Raw genomic sequence first — 23,506 nt, forward strand, 5'->3', positions numbered from 1 at the left:
TCCAACCCTACCTTCCTCTCTCTCTCTCTCTCCCCCTAAATCCAAACCCTAACCGAAACTTAGTAGTGGCGATCCCTCCATACGTGAACCAAAGCTGCTACAATGATGACATTGAATTCATTCATTTATTTCTGTTATGCTCTGTTTCACATTTTATAGCTTTGTTCAGTTGCAACAATATGGACAAGGCAGTGCATACTTCGCTGCACTTTATCAAAAGCAAAAGGGGGTCCCCAAACAGAGTGTGATGTGCTTCTGACATACGGAAGCTGCTACATTTTAACCAATTAATTTTACAAGGTAGTCATGAACTCACAAAACTACCTGTAGGGCATCCTTCTATGAATCTGGAGTTATTTCTTCAAGTTCACCGGCAAAATCAAAGGTGATGTCACGGCATTAGTCGGCGCTAGTAAAAAGTCATTTCCAATGGTGCTAATAAAATCCAGATAACCAGAGCCCATCGTTTCTCTATGCATATCTCATAGTCCCTTTCTAAATGTAACAAAAGTTCTACCTTTATATAATTTCTGTTATATTTTAATAATGTTTATACTTTCTTATAATTTTGTTTTTTTGTAATTTTTATATTTTCTGAAATTTATATACATATTTTTTGTAATTTCCTTTTTTTCTTTGTTTTTCTGTAATTTTTGTTATATTTTCTTTTGCAACCTTTGTTATTTGTTGCGTTGAAATGTTTTGCAGTAAATTTTGTTATTTTCCACATTTCTGTATTTTATCTATAATTTTTGTTTTTTTTTTCTTTTTGCAATTTATGTGATTTTAGTGGGTTTCTATATTTCTTCATTTTTCATGTTTCTACAATTTATGTTTTCTGGCTTTTCTTTGTTTTTTTTGGTAATTTATATTGATTTTCTTCACTTTTTTGTGTTTTTTGTAACTCTGGCTATATTTTTGCAATTTTAATTATCTTCCATATTTATATTCTCCTGATTTTTTGCATGTTCTGTTTTTTAATTTCTGTATTTTCTATGCTTATGTTTAATAAGTAAAAGATTCTTGGGTTGGGTCGGTTGGGTTAGGTTAAGGCGAGTTTGGATTCAACCCAATCCATTTAGTTTTACACAAATGGGTCATTAATGGGTTGGTGGGTTAGATGGGTTGGGTTGAAGCTTGACCAATTGCCACTCCTAAGTACAGTGTAAGAACTGTTTTGTTAGAACTAAATCAAAATTTGGGATGGTGTCGACTCTGCACTGCAGTGCCCGCCAATAAAATAATGACAACCGTATCTGGATTCATGTATTGGTTTGGTCCGTGTGGATACTACTAAGAGCACATTCCACCCAACCTCTCTCTCTCACACACACACAAACATTCTCAACGGCTCCAAAGCCTGCTGTTTCCTTCCAAAATCCATTAGCATCTCCTTTGATAAAAAGATATATGCTGAGTGTTTAGAGTTGAGAATTGCTATGGAAAACGTTAGATGTCAATTATATTAGGAGGCTAATAAGCTCTACTTTGAATTATGTCTTTAGACATGACCAAACGCAACGGGAAATTGTGAAGAGCCACCCCAAATCCTATAAACCATTCATAACAAAATTCTAATTAAAATTTTTCTCCTAAGTCACCATTAACCAATGAAAAGAGAGCGTGTGGGAGGGCACTGGAGGAAACTTCCCTTATCATTTTTTCTGTTCTATCAATGTAGCTATCTTCTCTTAAGATATCAAAAAACAAAGATGTGGAGTTTGCATGCCTACAGAAATGAAAAATACATAACAATTGACATACAATTAACTTTCTAGTAATGGATCAACCAAGAATACAACACATGCTATATCTATTTTTACAAACTACTATATGTAGAGTCACTAATTTGTTGTTATTTATTTAATTAAATTATTAATTAATAAGTATAGAAATATATAATTGTCCTAAAAATATATTAGATCCAAAAACAAAATATGTATTTTTTTACCTAAAAAACAAATATGTAGAATTTTTTATATGATATTTAACAGTTAAAATGACACATCAGGATTTAAGTTATAAAACATTAGGCTATGTTTGGTTTGAAGGAAAAGGTAGGGAAATGAAGGAAAAGATAGAGAGACCTAAACAAGGATAGTAAAAGTTTCTCTACCTTCCCCTTCTTTTCCCTACTTTTTCCTTCAAACCAAAACAGCCTTAAGGTAAACAAAGTTCTATGTATTAACGTATTGATGACCTTGAGGTACTTTGAACCTTGGTTTGAAATACAACGTGATGCTAATGATATGGACTAGTACCCAAGGAATGAATGGACGCCAACCCCATTCCTTATATCAAGCATATCACGTCCATATTTTAAACCTTGATGTTGATAAAAGAAATAATCCCAACCAGATAAACCATACTATTGGATTAGTGTCTTTGCTCAATAAATCAAACAAATGCTAAGGTGGAGTTTGGGAGTGCTTATTCTAATAAGCTCTCATGAATGTTTGGTGAAAAAACACTTGTCTCTAACAGGGGTAGTATAGGTATTTTTAAAATGACATGGCAGGCCAAGATATGCCAGAAAGGAAATAAGCACTTAAAGATAAGCCCAAAATTTGGGCTTCTCAAATAAGCACTTAAAAATAGGCCCAAAATTTAGGTGTCTCAAATAAGCACTTATTCGGGCTTGTTTCCCAAATGCAAATAAGTGTGTATTGGTATAGTCTCAGTTCAAAATAAGTACTTCGAATAAGCGCTTATTTTCAAGCACTCCCATAGTGATATAAGACGATCTATATTGTTCAATAAAATAGGAATAGAGGTCTGGAATCAGAATCGGAATGGTCCAGCCATTTGGTTGGGCAGAATGGGATTCTGATTCCCATTCTTGGTGGAATAACATTCCCCATTCAGAGGGAATGGCCATTCTAGTCTCCACCCTTGGGAATGAGAGTCTCATACCAGCCAGAAAAAGTTAAAAGACAAATGATTTAAAACTCTCCAAATCCTATTTTTCTTTATCAACCCTCTATAGGAGTTGTATACATCTGATAGAATCTAATTCCATTGAATCCATTCCCATCTGATCCAAACAAGCAGGGAGGATTAAGTGCCTTCAATTCCGACTACAAATCAAATGGACCCTAAAGTGTGTTTTAGATTTAGATTGAGTTAATAACATTATGCCATATATATGCGCTATATATACATGTGAACACTGAGGCATATACTATATAAAAAAAGTAAATTCTAATATAACTAATGATAATCTGTCATCAGTTATTAGGGAATATTAGTCATAAACTGTGAAACTAAATAGTTCCTTGAGATCTTGTTAGATTATAAGCATCATTTTTGTTTGTACAATATTATTTTCAAGGGACCTGCTCTACTTGAAATTCCCCCCACCCACTTTTGGGTAGAGAACACCTGACCCTAATAAACTGGTTAAAATTGGTTAAAATTGACCCTTTTGGCTGAACAGAACACCATCCTTGAAAGGTGAAAGTTTAACTGTTGAATGGTATTGACATCTGAGGCCCATAGGCCAAAATTACTCGTCTCATGTTTGCAGTATCAGGATTCAGGAGGCACATAGTAAATCAATTTGGATCAAGAATGAATACAAAGAGAACCATATAATCATCTGATTTTATTCGATTTAATTGGACGCGTAGAGAAAAGCTCCTCTTCAAAATGTAGTCCGAATCATATGGCTAAAAGTTTTTGGCTGAGTTTTGGCTTGAACAATGTCGTGGTTGGGTCCGTTGGGACCATGCAATGGTGGGCCACATTTTCAATCATGTCCATGTGGCAAGTTATCACGGCCCTACACCCCCCCAATACAGTTTCTTTATCCCCAGACAGATAAGGTATTTCTCCCTCCCTCTTATACACAGATATTTTGTATATTAGACTCTAAAGGCTTTTCAACGGTAGGAACAGCATCTCTCTTTATATTTAGTCAGATATCAGACTAATCCAACGGTGATAGAGACACAACTATTAACCAACCGTACATCGTATTTTTGTACCCTACTTAAATTTCCTAGAAGAAAACGACTGTGAGTCTGTGACACATCTACGGTTTGACCGAACCAAGAACCACGCTTCTCATGACTCATGAGTCTCAACCGGTGGTCTCATCTAGTTCCCATAAACTCAGGGCTCGAACCACACAAGCGGAGCAAGCGACAACAACGGCGGCGAAGATCGGAGGAACGAAGAAATCCATCTTAGACCTTTTGAAGAAACCAGCCGGCAAGCATAACACCTCCCCCGGAAAATCTAGAGGAACCCGAACGGTGCCCTGCTGCGAATCGCACGCCCGGGAGAAAGAAGAAGAAGGAGATATCGCGGACACAAAAGCGATCTCCGGGGAGAAAGAAGCCACCGCAACTGTAACTGTCAAGAGCACGGTCCAAGTGACGGCGTAGAGTAGCAGTGGACGCCGCGTGGCGATCTGCCGGAGGATCGACTGCAGGAGGAAGGGAAGAGTCATGTCTCTCCGATGGCTTTTGCGCTTGCACTTGGTCCCTCTGCTTAGGGTTTTGGTTTTCCCCTTCTATTTATTGGGTTGACAATTGACATATGACGTATATGAGGGGAGAGGTAACGGGAGGGTTGGGAGTACATGGAGAGGAGCAGAGGAACCTAATCTCAACTACATGAATGAATTTGGTGATTTGATATTACAGTTGGAGTTGGGCGGTTGGTGATCGAAGACGAAGAAACAGTAGAAGAGGTAGAAGAAGGAACCATTAGTTTAGTTCCACCACCAACTCCTTTCCGGTCTCCTCTCGTCAAATTCAAACACGCATTATTTATTCCATTCTGTTAAATGACAAAAGCGACCCTGCATTTGCGTTTTGAGCATCGCTGCACGCCGGGCTGTATCAAATCACAAACATTTATTTTGTTTTTGGTTTAGGTTGATGAAAAAAAAAAGTAGGGATGGTCAAATTAAAAACATAAAATAAAATAAAGAAGATCATGAATCTTATCAAGTATGATTACATGTTTAGACTTTGAAAACCAGGTTCCCTAATTGGACCGAGGAGAAAGGGGGCTCAGCGGGAATGAGAGAAGCAAGGAGGTCAACCTGTTTCAAATATACATGGATTCTAGCAATGCAATGTAGTTGGACTCTCATGTCGATCTGAATGAATCAGCCTTTCCACGGAGGTAAATCTTTGCCTGCTAGACAAGAGGATAGCAAGTTACAAATTCTGTCTCGGTAGGACATGTATTTCTATTACTATGAAATTCATAAATGAAGTAGTTAATGGTGGGGTTACCATTATCCTATCCTTCCTTTGTGTAGTGGCGAATTTTGTATGTGTTCCTAAGAAAAGGAATTTGTCCATTTTTCGAGGTCTCAAGAGGGCATGGAAGAAATAAGGAAAATAAAGCCCCTGCCTGCAGGGTTTCACAAAGGCCTTTTTCCAAGATCCGTTTATTCACAATGCACCTTCATTTGTAATGGTATAAATGGATGGGAGTATTGGCGCAGTACAAAAACAAAACCAGAACAAAAGGCAAAACAAACAAGAAATAACTTTCACTGAATATTTAAGAAAAAATCAATCAAAAATTCCCCTAACTTTACCTTAGCTACTCTTTATATAGACTTACATCCTTATGCCTCCTATAAAGAAGCAGGGCAGAACCTGGAGAGACCCAGGGGAGCCATGCCCCCCACCCCCTATGGTTTAGAAACTCCCCACTGAAAAATAGCTTTCCATATAAATTTTCTCTTCTCCCCACTCTCCATCTCAATGGTTGCCCCCCCCCCCTATGGGTCCATCCATACTTCATTTATGTTTTGGCCCCCTTTATAACAATTTCTTGGCTCTGCACTTGAAAGAAGTTCATAATCTAATAAAACATTTCTTATTATAATCATATTAAATCTCTTCAAAAAAAAAATCTTAATTGAATACAAGTTCAAAAACCACGTTGTAATGCTAACTTGGCAGAAACGAACTAAGATAAAAATCTTGTAATGGCACTAACTTGGTAAAAACAAACTAAGATAGAAATTTTGCAATGATGTTATCTCGTTAATATTTACTATGTTGGATCGGTGCCATCACCTCTGCTTCTTACATGTCTTGTAGTAGTCCCAACTTGCTAAAACTTATTAGCTTACTTTTGTATCGTATCATCCTCCCCTTATACGTACTAAGATGGGTCTTCGAAAATCAACTTTGTAAATGTTTACTTAATTGATTCAAATTTCGTATCGCACCATCATCCTTGGGTTGGAGAGAATTTAACCTTGGATTCATGTTACCATTTAAGAGGTCGCCAACATATATTGTTGCACTTCCGTTGTACTTCTTTGTTTCTAACCCTTTGATAAATAATTGGTGATGTAAGCCTCCAATACAAATTGAAATTTCTTCATTTCATATCTTAAATTTTGAAGTATATTTCTTACACTTCATAGAACCCAAATCTTCTTTTATTGACCCTTTTGAGCATTGCAACAATGCTTGCCAATAAGGATCTTCGTAGACATGCATCTATACAATGTGATCATAATCCCCAAGATGATAAGTATAATCTCCATCATTTTGAAATTCATAATGAATTTTGGCGTATTCCTCCTTAGTAATTGGTTCATCATAGATTGGAGATTTATTCCAATTAACAAATTTCTCTTCAAGAGATATTGTTGAGGAGAATGGCCACACAAGATTTTCGTTACAATCCTCAACAATATTAAAACAATCAATAAAGAAATAAAATTTGATTCATCTTTAGACTTTAAAACTAATAACGCTTCCATGGAACTCCATTCCATGAATTTGTTTGGAGTTATACCTCCATGAAACTCTGAGAATTTAAACTTGATGTCTGTTTCCCCTTCTTTTTGTTCACCACTTGCAACTACAACCAGTTTGGTTGCTTGCCAAGTAGAGAAACATACATGAAACTTTCGGATCTCAATATTGAAACCCGTTTCCCACTGTTTCTGATCATAACTTACAACTACAGCTGACCTAGATGTTTGCCTTGATGATGAAAAGGAACGAGCGGAGACACTTACATCGGAGTCGTCCCTTTGCAGCGATTTCAGCGCTTGAGCAAGTGCATCAACTTGTCTTCTCACCTCTAACACCTCTTCTTGTGTTTTGTTGTTAGAGTTCCTCTTCCATGATTTGAGGCACTCCATAATCCAAATAAGAATCAAACATGAGTTTTGATACCAAAGGGCGTAGTACAGAAACAAAACCACATTCAAAAAAGCTTCAAAGAAAAGAACAAAAGCCGAAATAAACAAAAAGAACAACTCTCCATTGAATACTTACGAGAAAATCAACCAAAAACTCCCCTAATTTTTCCCTAGCTACTCTATAGACTTACACCCTTATGCCTCCTACAAAGAAGTTTTCTAATCTAATAAAACACTCATTATAAGCAAATTAAATCTCTTCAAAAAAGAAAGTTCTAATTGAATACAAATTCAAAAATCTCGTTGTAACGTTAACTTAGTAAAGGCAAACTAAAATAGAAATCCTATGATGACACTAACCTGGTAAAAATAAACTAAGATAGAAATTCGATGATAATACTATTTCAATAAATATTTACTAAGTTGGGTTGGTATCGTCACCTTGGCTTCTTACATGTCTTGTAGTGGTCTCAACTTACATATAAATTATTAGCTTTCTTCTATACTATATCATTATGCGTACTAAGATAGATCTTCGAAAACCAACTTTATAAATGTTTATTCAGTTTATATGAATCTCGTACTGCATCAAGTACATATGAGAATTTTGCAAATTTTGGTTTGTTTTTACATTTTTCTGCTTTAATTTTTAGTTTATTTATTTACACTGCAAATAGACATAATAAAGTAAAACATCTAACAAAACTAAACCAGAATTGGACTGTTAACTCATTTGGACTTCCATAGCACCAATACAAATGAAATTGCACTGGAAACAAACAAGGGCAAACGATTTCAAGGAAAGGCCGACACCCAATGGAAATCCTGGTTAGGACAGCATTCTGCGAAACAGACTTGAACCTGCTTTCCCACGCTTGACAGCCCAAGGTTTTATTGTCACTGCATCAAGTAATGGCCCCTTCCGAGATGACTAGAGGAAGGAATTTAAAATTCTAAGGTTCCATCATTAGTTGGAAAGAATTGCGAACGTGATATTGCACTCTGGAGAGGGCAAAAATAGATTCGGGTTTGATTCTGAGACTGAGAATGGCCACTTTAAAGGTTTGGACCATACCCATAGACCCCGAGACATAGAGACCAGCATTTGGGTAATTTCCTAGAGAGGGACAAAAAAATGGACACTATAGATCCACAAACACTTGTTGAAGGGAGTCAGATCATAAAAGAACGTCTGGTTACCCAGTACTTAGTGTACCGTTGGTATAGAGAAGCCTTGAAAGGAGAATGAAAGAATCGTGTGATCATGCATCATCAACAGAACATCTGCAGGACTCTTCAAGAGTCCTTCAAGGGAGCGTTATTCCCTTGTGCTCATATATTAGAAGAACGTAGCATGCTCGTCCTCTAGGCAGTTGAAGAATTTTGGATGAATTTTAGACAAGGGATAGAAATTGCAAACAAAATTAAAAATTATTTTCAAATTATAGAAACTATAAAAATTGAAAAATAAAAATTATAGAAAAATCACCAAAAATTATAGAAAAACACAGAAATTGCAAATAAATAACAAAAAATATAGGAAAATTATAGATTGTAGAAAATAGAAAAATGTAAAAAAACAGAAACTATAAAAATATTAGAAATTATAACAAAACACTAAAAATGCAAAAAAAAAAACATGAAAATTGAAAACTGAAAAAAGACCATTTTCCTCTAACTCACCATACAAGGGTAATTTGATCATGAAAATTGTTATTTATGCTGATGTGGACACCTCTGTTAAGAAGCATTATCTGCGCACTAAGGGAAGGTAAGTTTTGGAAAATAAAAACTTACTAACATGGTGAGTTTTAAACATTTTGAAAAGTTGTGGTGAGTTTAAGAGATGCTAAAAATTCATGGTGAATTTTAGACAATTTCCCTTCCAATGTCGTTGGTTTTATGTGACATTTGTGCAGCTTCAAAACCTTTATTATGTATGGTTGTATAAATAGTAGGGAGTAGAGAATGCCCACCATAAAAAGGGCAAAAAGCGGCCACAATCCAATGTGATGCCAGCTATGCAGGATCCTTCAGAGGGGTGGACTGATACGAACATCACCTTTGGCATTTTCTTGCACAAATTGGCTGCATTCAGACTCGAATTCAAAACCCCATGCGTGTTAGCCCAAGATTTTACCATAGCACCAAAAGAATGACCCGTATAGAACCATTCACCATCCTAAACATGCAAGCTAGGAGGTGCCTAATAGTACAGAACATAAAGGGGCTCCCCACTGCAAGATGGATGATAATTTCACTTGGGAAACTTATGATTCAGAATGACTGGTAGAGAGATCAGAAAAGAGATGTACATCTAGGAATAAACATGCATCTAAAAATTGGAAAAGCCACACTAATTCAAAGCACTCTGCACACCATCTAGTCAAGAATTGCTACACATCTTTCTTCAGTCTTAAAAGTTCAGTTGCATCCAGAGTAGACCAGATCAGGCAGGACTTACTCTGTAAAAGCATGAAGAACAAGAAGAATATCGCATCATATATACAAGCTCAACAAGAGGTCCCATGCTTCCTTTAAAGTTTGATAGATTAGTTGCATCACGGAAAATTTTTCAAAGATTCAGCAAAGAACTTGATAATCTATTGAGGGTTAATCTGCAAACAAGGTGAAGAAGCCAGGGTTGGGGTAGCAATAAATAGATCTGACTAACACAGGGAAGGCCTGTGAAAAGGCCATTTGAGACCTACAATAACCTTAAAAAGGAATATGATATTAAATAGACAAATCTTATAAGAGAGAGATGCAACTTATGCAAGAATGGTTGGTTTAAGAAACTCCTTTCTAGTAATTTTCTAAATTTATAACCGGTAGAAGAACAGCTTACTGCTAGCCACAGTTGCTGAAAGTTAGCATCTCCATACATGTCATAATATGTCCTACTACATACGGACAGTTGGACAAAAATTTTCATTAGAATACTTACTACAGATTGAAATGTCACAATCTCTGTAAGCTTTACAATGGAATGATCAACGCATAGGGGATCCATCAAAGCCTGTTAAAAGATCATCTCCTTGGTTCTCAAAGACGGTCTAAAGTTATTCCCCTCCCAAACAGCTCTGTTTACGACGTTCAGCCAAAACAATTGAAATACAACCAATTTGGAAATGATTTTCAGATCCAACAACTTCATATAACATCCTAAATTTAAGGTTGAACTATACTGGGAAGCTTTACATTTGAAAGGTACTTTTATATATCACTCACATAAATGGAATGGGACGATAAAGAATTGAACAGAAAACAGAAATATCCAGCACAGAAACTTAATTTGAAGCATCCCCATGCCTAATTCTTTATTATATTCTTTACTTTCTTCAGATTATAGATTCACTGAAATAAACAAAAAGAAATGTCCCCAGGGGCAGAGGTCCAGACTCTTCAAGAACCATGGTTGCTTTTCATCCAGCTCATTCTTTCAATAGGGTGGATTGGTGGAAAACTCCAGAGAAGTTGAAATTTGTTCTACACTTCAAATTTTCATTGAATCTTTTTTTATGTTGAATTTTCATCCAATCTTCTAATGAACTTTTTTAGTTACTAATGGTAAAATTCCCTTTTTCTGATAAATGGTGTAGATTAGTAAAATCCCAATTGTTGAGGGAACATTTTATATTTTCATGTGAAACTTCTTTTTCAATCCTCAAAAAGGTACATATAATAACACTGGGGGCTGGTCTACAACTTGGTTGTAGTTTTTATTTTATCAAAAATAACTCTTGCAAGCTTTTGAATGTCATTTGGTGTAGATTTACTATCCCAAGACCAAATGTAACTTTGTAATCATGTATACAAACTACAATGTATGTCTAAGGTGTAGGTGTGTGGTTTACTTACTATAATTCTTCCTTTCTCTATCAAATGCTTACTTTTCATTATATCATACTTCTTCAATGTGTTTATCCATGCTTCGTTTCCCATTTATTAATGCATCTATAAACTTTTTGTATAATTCTCATGTTATCCCCTTATATTTTCATGATACTTAGTTTAAAACCTCGAACAAACAGGGATGAGTTCAAATGGGAACAAGATTTTATGGTAAAATATGAACGAATTGGAAGTTGATTTCATGGAGAATTTGCTATATAGTTCAATGAAGTTGAGCTACCTACTCTGGGTAGGAATCCAGAGTTGGTGTGGAGGTAAGATACTAAAGGCTCTTTTTTGGTATTTACATTCTTCACAGCACTGGTTGGTTACCTGCTCTCTCAATTCAGGAGCATTCTTCATTCAAATTGCAACACAAGGGGAATCTCTTACAATTAAAAATCTCATAAATTGGAAGATATTTTCCAAAATGTTGTATGTCTAAAACAGATGTCAGAATCATTAGCCATCTTTTATTTGCATAGATTCACTATAAGGATGTGATTTTGTTTTATTTGTGTGTTCAATGGGTTGCCCAGAAACTATGTTTTGGCTTGGCAAGTTTAATCATGTTACAGCCTTACAGGAACTAAAGTAGTTTATCGTTATTTCCCACAACTTCAAGCTAAAGAATGCTAGAAATTACAAGTCTCTAGTCTAAAATATTACTGTATCATGCTTAAAAAGCATCCTACCCCAAGCAAAGCCTTTGAATACCCTATCTTCAATAACCAAAGCTCCATGAGAAAGTGGGTATAGAGAAGCAATCATTCCAGCAGTTAACCTACATTGCAATAGAATAAACACGGAGTACCTTAAGATGATAACAGCCCCAACTTGGACTTCATGACAGAAAAAACTTAAATCCTACAAGCCTGGCATATTACAGGATTTACTTCCTAAGGAATATCAAAGCAAAATAACCATGATTTTTTTCAAGACTATCATCATCTAACCCTGTCCTATCTATATGGCATTGGCTACATGAGTCCTGTTATGCTATTCCATTCTGTTCAATACCACATCTATTTTTTCAAGATTATAACACTGAAAATTGTCAAAATCAGGATAGCATTGCTCAGACCACACAAACCTCAGATTAGAGGACAAAGTTACTTAAAGAAAACAAAAACAACAATAGCAGTAGAAACAGCAAAGGTATTCAAGGAGACCACCCAACATCACGTGAGAAACATTCCAGCACTGGCTGACTGTCCCCCACTAGCCTTATGGTTCTTCATTTTTTTTGGGTGGGTGGGGGGAGCAAAGGTGCAAATGTTTCTGTTTTGACCTTCAAGAACTGCAAGCACCATTGTCAAAAGAGGCCTAATCTCAGATCATCTTTGGCCCAATGTTTTTCACTCCAATCGCCACTCAGATTCATAATTGACAAAGAAATCTCAAGGAACTTCTAATATACAGGCTCCAAAGATAATTTCCAATGATAAAATATACCATAGGCCTAAAAAGTTGGTATATCGCCACCAGAATGATAGTTGAATGATGGTAATATTATATTATATAATTTTTGTTTTGTGTGAAAAAGGTTCCCTGATTGGGTCAAGTAAGGACCTTCCCCACATGACCTAGCTTAATTCCGCCATGTGGAGGGATCATATGGTTTATCCAAACTGTCCATTGGGTAGGGATTCTATAGAGTGACCACATGTTTAATATCACTATCCACATTAACATGGCAATTCCATCTTGTATAAACACAAGTAAAGGGTAAAGGGAAGAACATGTGGGATCCTTTGGGCGTCAAAACATGCTGCCATCTACATACAGAATTCTTGACTCCTTTTTGAGTTTCCTATATAAAAAAAACTCAACTAGCAAACATGTTCCCATATGTACCAATTATAAAAGACATCACTGGGTTAAAGATGAATATATTACCACCTCATCGCAAAACATAGTTCAGGGCAATGTTATTAAGGTGCAACAAGTCAACCAACTAACCAATTGAGGGTCACACCAGTTGCATCACTAACTAGTTGGTTGGTACCCAGTAAGACTAAGCATCAACTACGTCAACTAATAACTAGTTATCTTACTAAACAACAACGTTTTTTTTTTTTCTTTTTTTTTTTTTTTGGTGGGGGGGGGGGGCGGTATTATCACGAATTATTTAAAATAACATTATACGTATGGTTACCATTCTAGCACCTTAAACAACATCAATTCCCCAAGAGATTGAAGGATTACTAGATAAATTTGACCAAGGTGTACAACTTGGGCCAGAATAAACCGAACCCAGCTTGAATTTGGTTCGATAGTGCAGAAGTTTTGGCTAGACTTGAAAAATATGAACCCAAAATAAAAGCAAAAGTTCTCTATAATAACGTAAATATAGAACTCTTAAAACACATAACTTCGTTCTTGTACCCCTAAGCATGATGAACCATTAGAGCCAAAGGCTAGAATCAAGCAGTCAGCATGCACCTTTCTATCTCTGAAGAGAAATGAAATCAGAATGCCTACTAAATGCAAACTTGAAATTTTAATATTTACATATTAGGGACCACTATCTCCTTGGCGTTGGGTCCTCACTGAAATAGTTAAGAAGGTGAACCCAGTAACTGGCAAACACTCCCCAGATTTCTCTATCGAAACGTTGAATGACTCTTCGTGTTGTGTAAAACGCAAACTTTGGCATGCTTCATGAATGGGAGTGATATAACTTCCAAGATGGCCATGAATGAATTTATTGGTGTCAAATGCTTTGAAAATAAAGAATCAGCAGACACTTTAAGCATCTTAATGTCCACCTGCCAACCCAGATAACTGAAGCAGAAAAAGCAAAGATATATAGCATGCGGCACACGACATAGAAGTTGAAACACCAGATAGATAGCATGGCAAGCTACCATTGTGTAAAATATAAAAATTCAAGGAGAGATTCTTAGAAACTGAAACATGAAGTAGCTTTACGTTATCCAGATGATAATATTTCCTTTTTTAGCCCTTTTTGATCAGGAATTCATTTTCTTAGTTAAATGTTAAATCTACTTTTTGGTAAAGACAGTACCTGTAGATTGTAGTTAAGTCTCCTACCAGTGGCAGTAAGCACCCATGAGCACGACATCAAGGAGAAAATAGTGAACCAGAGATGAAGTAACAAAGCAAAGTAAATCAAGCTCCTGAAACAGTAAAATCAAACGGCCGGATCAACTACATCATTGCATACGGAGGAAAACAGGAATGTCAATTACGGGAGTCTGGAGATGGAAACGCACCGTAGCGGGAAATATCAACAGAAAGCAGAACCCGAACTTAACTGCATAATGGCTTGAAAGAAATTTTCGAGTAACGAATTCCCCGCAACGGCAACAACTCTGCCCCCTATTAAAGCTCCCAAAAGTGCAAAACATTTCAGTCCCTCTGGAGAAAAAACATGCTGGCCAGATTTTTTATTTTTTGAAATCAGTTTCCCCAATTCAAAGATAACTTCAACACTGAAGACAACTTAACTGTCAATTTCAACAACTGAATTTTGCATCAAGTAATCATAAGTGCGCTCCATTTGGCATCTTTCAATCACAAAAGCAGAGTTCAAATTCAATGACGCCGAAAACGTTAGCGCCGAAGGGGAAAAATCAAAGAATACAAAGGGAACAAGACAACGTAACTACAACCACCAAACAGAATTCCTCAAACGCTTGATAGCGAGCAACACCCATGATCCAAGCCGCACAAACCATATAAAGCGCAAAATAGAAAGAGCATATAGAGAAATTTTAGAAGATAATGTAACAAATTCTACATGGAAACATATCTAAGATACAAAACGTATCTATTACTCAAACAGAGATTAGTATATTACATCAGAAAGACATAAAATTTAAAAAGATTATAAAAGGAAGACGACCTTTAACAAGACCACAAACCCTAAACCTAATTTTGATTTTTCCATTCAAATAACCGCGCCAATCCACCGCCGTTCAAGAGCTGGTAAATTTAGTAACGGCTTTAGTGCCTTCAGATACCGCGTGCTTGGCCAATTCACCGGGAAGAACAAGCCGCACCGAAGTCTGAATCTCCCGAGACGTGATCGTGGGCTTCTTGTTATACCGTGCAAGTCTGGAAGCCTCCTGGGCAAGCTTCTCAAAGATATCATTGATGAAGCTGTTCATGATGCCCATGGCCTTGCTAGAGATCCCGATGTCGGGATGGACCTGCTTCAGAACCTTGAAAATGTAGATCTTGTACGTTTCACTGCTCTTCTTCGTTCTCTTCTTCTTCTTGTCACCAGCAGACGCACCTCCCTCCTTCGGCAGCTTCTTCCCGGCCTTCGGCTGCTTTTCAGCCTTTGGTTTTTTCTCAGCCGGTGCTTTCTCGGCCACCTTCTCCTTCTCTTCGGCCGGCTTCTCAGCTGCCGGCTTCTTCTCTGCGGGCTTCTTCTCGGCCTTTGGCGCCATCAGAATTTCTTTATAACACGAACGAAAAAGAAGCTAAGGAAAACCCAGGCAAACTGTGAAAGAAAGAAGATTTATGTTCGAGTTTTGATGAGAGTCAAGGAACCACTTTGTAACTTATAGAGGTGGCAGACGGAATTTAATTGGTAAATTGAGAGAGGCACGGATCGATGTCTAGTAGAATCTCAGCCGTTGTTCCTGATCGAATAATCGACGGTTGAAAAAGATGCGGGAACTTGAATTCTTTCGCTACGTGGCATAATCGTATTGGTTTAACTTCTTTAACACGGATCGAGATGGTTTGGCATAAAATTGCGTCTCACACTCACGTGGGTACGTAGGTAGGGGCCATAGAAGAATAGTTAACTGGTACTAGAGGATTGATTGGTCATCTTTTACGGCCAGGCATGCAAGGTTTTGCTTTAAGTTTGGGGGAGTTACCCGTTAAAGCCCTGGATTATGCAAAAGTCAGCTGTCCATTAGTACGGCTTTCCACTTAGCCTTTTGTGTCGTGATTTCCGGCCCAGAAAGCCCAAATATATTAGAGTTAAATAAATAGAAATTACTTTAATATTATAGCCCCGTTTGGTTCATAGGAATAAGGGTTTGGAAATTGAATTCAAATCAGTCCTCCATAACGTTCCACGGCACATCCCCGCCATGTATTAGGAACATTTCCCGATGATGATATCATCATTTTTGGTATTATTATTGAAAGATGTTCTCAAAATACACGGGAGAATGTGTTGTGGGACGTTGTAGGGGGCAATCTTGTGGAGGGCTGATTTGATCTCTTAGAGATCATGGGTTATTCGGGTCCAACTGTTTGGTTGAGCATAATTGAAATCTCATTCTTGTTCCTACTAGAATAGCATTCCCCTTTTGAGAACTATGGGAATATACCATTTTGATTCCAATTCTAGATGTGAACCAAATGGATACTATATATTATGAAATAAATTACCTTAAAATGAGTCGTATGCGACATGAACCTCAATTAGATTGTTGATGAAATCCAAGGGCTAGTCGGCATGATTCTCTGTCGTTTGTGTATTTGACTTTATTTTGCATAATATAAGTACACAACTACACATGAAAAATAATTAAGCATAAATTAAAGCGACGTTTGGTAAATCTTTATGCACATTTTAGGTCTCAACAAGCTTGAAAGATGAAAAGATGCATGCACGAAAATACCTAAAAAGACTAAAAACGCCGAATTTTGGGAAGCTTCAAATGAAATTTTTTGGCCCTCTACATGATATATAGCTTCTAAACACACTTTTAAAAATCTAATAGACCAAGTTGCTTACCAAACAGTCATTGTCTTTAAAGATAATACCCCTAAAGCTCATTATGTCTTTTGATCATCAGTGTTATTGGAAGATGTTTCTAAAAAGACTTGCTAAACAGCACCTAAAATAGCAAATTTTAAAATTGCAATAACAAATCATCCTTTAATTAATTTTTTATAAGTTAATTAATTAATTGGATATCACCAAAATTGTTAGGATTTACTTTGATATATCAAAAAAAGAAAAAGAATCACATGCTTACCCTAGCTTTTTTGGAACGGGATTTGCTCCTCACATTTGGGCACCTCACATGCACATCCATTGTGCATTGAGAACATCTCCCATGAATAATTAGGTATAAGTACGAGAGATGTTCCCAATGAATGGTACGATGTGCATGTGAGGCGACCTATGTGGGGAGTATATTCGGTCTTAGCTCTTTTCAAGGCTAACACTCTATATGATGTTGAACAAAATGTATCAATACTCACAGCCCTTTGTAAAACATCTCCATATGAATAAAAACATGTAAGTACAGAGATGTTCCTTTTATTAAAAAAAAATATAGAGATATTCTTAATATGTGGCACAGAAGGTTGTGAGGACCAATTTCCTGAAGAGGAAATCCAAACTCACAATATATATCTATTTTTAGAAAGGCCAATACATCATGCATCTTTTTTTTTTACCTTTTGGAATTTGGCCATACCCTTGAATCCTCAATAAGGGTCGTAATTCTTTTCTTTTATTTTTCCTGTTTTGAAATTTTACATTGTAAAACCTTATTTAGTCTTAGGTTATAGTAGAGAAAAGGAGAAGAAGAATAAGGGTTCGGCCAGTAGAGGAAAAATCAGTCATCTCTCTAGTCGACCCACTTGTATTTATTTCCAATAACATAGTTACAAGAAATACCATATTGTACCTCATAAGTGATGGGACACATAACTTAAACTTAAATAAAATAGGTCTTTCACTCTCAAATAGATAAACCCAAATAACAAAAATACCCCTGTTTTGTGTACTCTAACACTCCCCCTCAAGCTGGAGAGTATATGTCATATAGTCTCAGCTTGTCACAAATATAATCTACCCTACCCTGAGACAATCTCTTTGTAAAGAGATCTACCCACTGATTTCTTGAGCTCACATGAGATGTGGTTATCACTCCACTTACCACTTTCTCTCTCACAAAATGACAATCGACCTCAATATGTTTTTTCTCTCATGGAATACTGGGTTAGAAGAGATGTGAACAGCAACTTGGTTATCACAGCATAGTCTCATGGGTTATCCCATCTCTTGTAACAAGTTCTTCAACCATACTAGTTCACATATGGTATGAGCCAAAGCTCTGTATCAGCTTCTGCACTACTCCTTGTCACCATTGTTTGTTTCTTGCTCTTCTAAGTTACAAAATTGCCACCAAGAAAGGTACAATACCCTGTAGTTGATATCCTATTTGGTATAGAACCAGCCCAATCAGCATCTGTATACCCTACTATTTCAAGAGTCCCTCCACTTTGGTATAGCAAACCACGACCTGGAGCACCCTTCAGGTACCTAACAATCCTTAGAACTGCTTCCCAATGAGGAATCCGAGGATGTTGCATAAACGACACACCATACTCACAGCAAATGATATATCTGGTCGGGTAATAGTCAGATAGTTAAACTTTCCCACCAACCTCTTGTATCTTTCAGGATCATCAAACTCTTCATCTGCATCAACACTAAACTTGACATTAAGTTCCATAGGAGTCTCTGGTGGTTTAGCACCTAACAGTCTTGTTTTTTCAAGTAGGTCAAAAATATATTTTCTTTGACAAGTTAATTCCATGCCATGACCTTGCAACTTCTATTCCCATAAAGTACGTCAGTTTACCCAAATCTTTCGTATTGAAGTGGTCCTATAGAAATTTATTCAACCTGTCAATCCCATTACCGTCACTCCCAATTATGACAATATCATCTACATACACCACTAGCAAGATTTTCCCATCTTTTGAGTTATGGTTGAACACAACATGGTCTACCTGACACTGTTTCATCCCAAAGTCTTTCACTACTTCACTGAACCTGCCAAACCATGCACATGGAGATTATTTCAGTCCATAAATTGCCTTTTTGAGTCTACAAACCTTACCATCCTCCCTCTGAGCAACAAACCCTACCGATTGCTCCATATACACTTCCTCAATGAGATCACCATGTAGAAGGCATTTTTATGTCAAGTTGCACAAGGGGCCAATCATACATAGCAGCTAATGAAATCAACACCCGAATTGAACCAATTTTAGCCACAGGATAAAGTGTTTCCATATAGTCCACACCATACAACTAAGAATAGCCCTTGGCCACTAACCTGGCCCTCAATCGCTCCACACTGCCATATGGAAGATACTTCACTATGTAGACCCACTTACACCCAATAACATGCTTACCAGGAGGAAGAGCAGTGAGTTCCCACGTGTGATTGTGTTGTAGAGCAAAGAGTTTCTCTTCCATGGCTTGCTGCCACCCTGAGGAGGTAAGGCTTTTTGGATAGTTTTGGGAATTGAAACAAATGATGGCAATGATATAAAGTTGTGATGAGAAGCAGAAAGGTGAGCAGTTGAAACATAGTGTGAAATAGGATGAGAAGTACAAGTGCGTTTACCTTTCCGCAAGACAATAGGAGGATCAAAGTCCAAGGGAGAAGAAGCAATGACAGGATCTGTCGACGATGGCTGAATTGGAGGAGGAGCTGATGCTCTTCTGTGAGTATACACCTGTTTGATTGGTGGCCTCTCAGTAGTAACTGGCATGGGAGGTAAATGTACAACTGGAATGGGAACCACGGGAAGGGGAATAAACCATAGTATCCGAGAAAAAAAGAACCAATTCAAAGAATGTGACATCGGAGCACACAAATGACTTATGAAAGTTAGGGTCATAGCACTTATACCCTTTCTGAGTCATTGAGTAGCCAAGGAAAATACACTTAATAGCTCGTGTGTCTAACTTGTCTAAACTAGGTCCCAAGTTTTGAACAAAACAAGCACATCCAAAGACTCTTGGGGTGAGAGAAAATGGAGGCAAGGTGGGAAACAACACTGAGAAGGGGGATTAACTTCCAATGATGGACATGGGCATCCGATTGAGGATAAAATAGGATGTGAGCACAGCATCACTCCAAAAATGCTTTGAGACATTCATATTAAGCATCAAAGACCGAGCAGTTTCAAGGAGATGTCAATTTTTCCGTTTAGCTACACCGTTCTGTTGTGGGGTGTAGGCACAAAAAGTTTGATGAATTATCCCATGGTGCTCTAAGTATTGTTGAAATGGTATTGAGGTGTAATATTTGGCATTATTAAAACGAATAATTTTAATATGAACACCAAATTAGGTACGTATTTCAACATAAATTTTTTGAAAAATAGAGAACAATTCACTGTGATCGTTCATAAGTTAAATCCATGTCATCCTTGAAAAGTCATCAACAAAAATTACAAAATACTTATAGCCATTGTATGACATCACTTTTTGAAAAATAGAGAACAATTCACTGTGATCGTTCATAAGTTAAATCCATGTCATCATTGAAAAGTCATCAACAAAAATTACAAAATACTTATAGCCATTGTATGACATCACTTTGATCGGTCCCCAAACATAAAAATGAACTAAAGAAAAATGACTCAAGACACGACTATCAACTCTTTGACTAAAAGAGACTCTATGATGTTTCCCAAGCTGACATGACTCACAATCCAAAGATGAAAGATGGCTCAAGGAAGGAACCAGTAACTTCAGAGCCTTGAGAGAATGATGGCCAAGTCTGTAGTGCCATTGAAGAGGAGTAAGAGACGACTGAAAAGCTACTGGAGGGCCACCACCATCAAGGTAATACAATCCACCTGCCTCATGCCCTCCACCAATCTTCATCCCCGTCTTGAGATCCCGAAACACACAAGAAGAAGATTAAAAGGTTATGAAACAATTAAATGATTTGGTTAATCTACTAACAGACATAAGGTTAAAGGGGAACTTGGGGACATATAAAACAGATGATAAAGACAAGGAGGAGAGATCATCACTAACACCACAGATGGGAGATGTAGAACCATTAGCAAGAGTAACTGTTTGAGATGTGGAGGACCGAGAAAGATAAAAAATACATTAGGAGTCCCAGACATATGGTCCGAGGCTCCAAAGTCAATGATCCAGTGTGAAGGCTTGGAAGCCAAACAAGTATACATGAATGGGCAAGGGTAGTTGTGTTCTGCTGAGAAGTTGTTTGAAGGAACTACTCATATACTGCATGGGGTACACTCACCATCTCCTTCCCAGAAACACCAATAGATGTGGAGGGGATCGTGTAAGTTTGCAGACTTTCAGTAGTTGTACCACTACCCTTAGCCACAACATAGTTAGCCCAAGTGTTGGGTGGACCATGTAAATCATAGCAGAAATTAACCGTGTGCCCCTCTAGTGCACAGTATGTACATTTCCTAGGGGCATTACTTCTTCCTTTACCACGACCTCCACTCCGGCCACCAGCATGGTTAAACATGGGACCACCACGGTTACCTGGAAGTCCACGACCACCACCATCACCTCTATTTCCACGGCCTCCCCCTCTAATCACCACAAAGTATATCTGTTTGAGAGAGAATAATGCTCTATAGACTCAATAGATGTCCTCCTAAGAGAAGATCCCCCTAATATTTGTGCTTGGACAGGCTCATATTCAGCCTTCAAATCCACCATAAACCTTGTCACATCAAGTTGCTCACGCTGTTTGTTGCTGAATCTGAACATCCTATGTTAGAGGATGATACACATTGAGCTCATTTTGGATATTCCTTAGACTTGCATAGTATTCCTCAAAGCTTTGACTGCCTTGTTTCAGATTAAAGTAATCTTGGTACAACTGATACACCCTAGTTGTATTGTCTTGCCCAGAATACAGTTTCTTAGCATGATCCCAAATTTCTTTAGTTGTATCTAGGAACATAAAGTTCACGCTAATTTTTTGTTCCATTCTATTCCACAGCCATGTCATTATTTGTGCATCTTGTTGTTCCCACTCACTAAACCCTAGAGAATCAAAGGAGGATTTCTCCTCTCTCACATGTTTTACTTTTTCTTGGCTTTTAAAAACACCTCCACAGATTTTGCCCACGGCACATAATTCTCACCATTCAACTTAATAGATGTCATTTGAACATTTAAGTAATATGGAGAAATCATAATGCCTATTTTATTGTCATTCCCATCTCCAATTGATGCCATCTTAACTAATTCACCTTACCTCACAAAGAAATCACTGTTATATGTAGAGTATTCACCTTCAAATATTCAGTACAATCTCACGCACTTCCATAAAACTTATCTCACTTTCAGCACCACCAACTTCTTCAAATCCACATTACACATCAAATACAAAAGCTGAAATCACATAGTCATTAAATCAAACACCTGTACTGCACACTGCAGAACCACTCACAAACCAAATACAAGGGCTGAAATCACTCAGCCATTAAACTAAACACTTACATTGCACTCTGTAGAACCAACTTGTACCCAGTTGAACACTGTTCACCCGAACCTGCTCTCTTCATACCACCGAATAGAGAGCTTCTACCAATCACCACAAACCGGAGGCATGAAGGCCTCCTACAGAGAAAAATGACCACTCCTCTTCAACCTTTCCCTTAATCTCCCAGTGGTTCTTGAGAAATCTGCAAAACCCTATAGAGGAGGGCGATAAAAAAAAATTGGGTAAACCAGAATAAAAGAGCAAGACGAGCATATCTGAACTCATTACATGCGCTCTAATACCATGTTAAAACCTTATTTAGTCCTAGGTTACAGTAGAAAAGAAGGAGAAGAAGAAGAAGAAGAAGGGTTCGACCAGTAGAGGAAAAATCAGTCATCTCTCTAGTCGACCCACTTGTATTTATCTCCAATAATATAGTTATAAGAAAGACCATATTATCCCTCGTAAGTGATGGGATACATAACTTAAACTTAAATAAAACAGACCTTTCACTTTCAAATAGATAAAACCCAAATAACCAAAATACCCCTATTTTGTATACTCCAACATACATCAACCCATTACTAACTTTCCTCTAAAGTCAATGATAACATGACTCAAATCCGCATCTCAACCGGAAAAATACAACTAACCTACTAAGTGAACCACCCCTCAATCAAATACACCATACATCAAATACTAAGAATTAAGAAAGTATATATGTTAAAATAAGGTTAATGTCACTACTTCATTAGGGTTAAAATAAGGTTAATGTCACTATTTCATTAGGCGATATATATTATTAAAGCAGTCCACCATGTAATGAAAAAGTATCAAATCTTTAATACACAAATCAAATGTTATGTCATGATGCAATTACCAACGAGATATTGATATTTTGTCGCGATGGACTTTGGTGTTGTAATGGACTTTGCACAAGAGACTTTAGTGCCACGGGGGACTTTGAAACACATATGGTTATCGTGATCAAACAATGATGTCTATGATATGGTGATGGAAAATGATATGACTATCTCGAAGTTGGATGATTTCAATATGGATGGCCACAAGCTAAGCTCTTCACGAGTTATTCGAGCTCGGCTTGGTTTCAACCGAGCTTCGAACTGAGCTCGAGCCCAATTTACAAGCTCGTTTAATAATTGAATCAAGCTCGAGCCTAATATAGCTCAACTCATAAGGCTCGCAAACCGAGCTCGTATATATATACATATAATAATAATAA

The 23,506-nt window shown here is 37.2% G+C and overlaps 2 protein-coding genes across 2 annotated transcripts; both read right to left on the reverse strand.

Annotated features, from left to right (window-relative positions):
* Positions 1-3,879: 3,879 nt before the first annotated feature.
* Positions 3,880-14,610, reverse strand: LOC104599312 (uncharacterized). The gene is made up of 3 exons (XM_010261795.3): positions 14,266-14,610; positions 7,007-14,169; positions 3,880-5,148 (listed from the first exon to the last, which is right to left on the reverse strand). Exon 3 carries the CDS (start codon positions 4,451-4,453, stop codon positions 4,082-4,084), a length of 372 nt encoding a protein of 123 aa, XP_010260097.1. The 5' UTR covers positions 4,454-5,148; positions 7,007-14,169; positions 14,266-14,610; the 3' UTR covers positions 3,880-4,081.
* Positions 14,611-14,756: 146 nt separating this feature from the next.
* Positions 14,757-15,546, reverse strand: LOC104599313 (histone H2B.9-like). Its single transcript, XM_010261796.3, has one exon. The coding sequence runs from the start codon at positions 15,445-15,447 to the stop codon at positions 14,971-14,973; it is 477 nt and encodes a 158-aa protein (XP_010260098.1). The 5' UTR covers positions 15,448-15,546; the 3' UTR covers positions 14,757-14,970.
* Positions 15,547-23,506: the final 7,960 nt, after the last annotated feature.

Source organism: Nelumbo nucifera, chromosome 2 (genome assembly GCF_055504915.1).
Source record: "Nelumbo nucifera cultivar China Antique chromosome 2, China Antique-T2T, whole genome shotgun sequence".
NCBI classification, from domain to species: Eukaryota; Viridiplantae; Streptophyta; class Magnoliopsida; order Proteales; family Nelumbonaceae; genus Nelumbo; species Nelumbo nucifera.

Bases quoted from the DNA above. Each gene is read 5' to 3' on its own strand.
- LOC104599312 (XM_010261795.3), bottom strand. From the start codon at position 4,453: ATGACTCTTCCCTTCCTCCTGCAGTCGATCCTCCGGCAGATCGCCACG.
- LOC104599313 (XM_010261796.3), bottom strand. From the start codon at position 15,447: ATGGCGCCAAAGGCCGAGAAGAAGCCCGCAGAGAAGAAGCCGGCAGCT.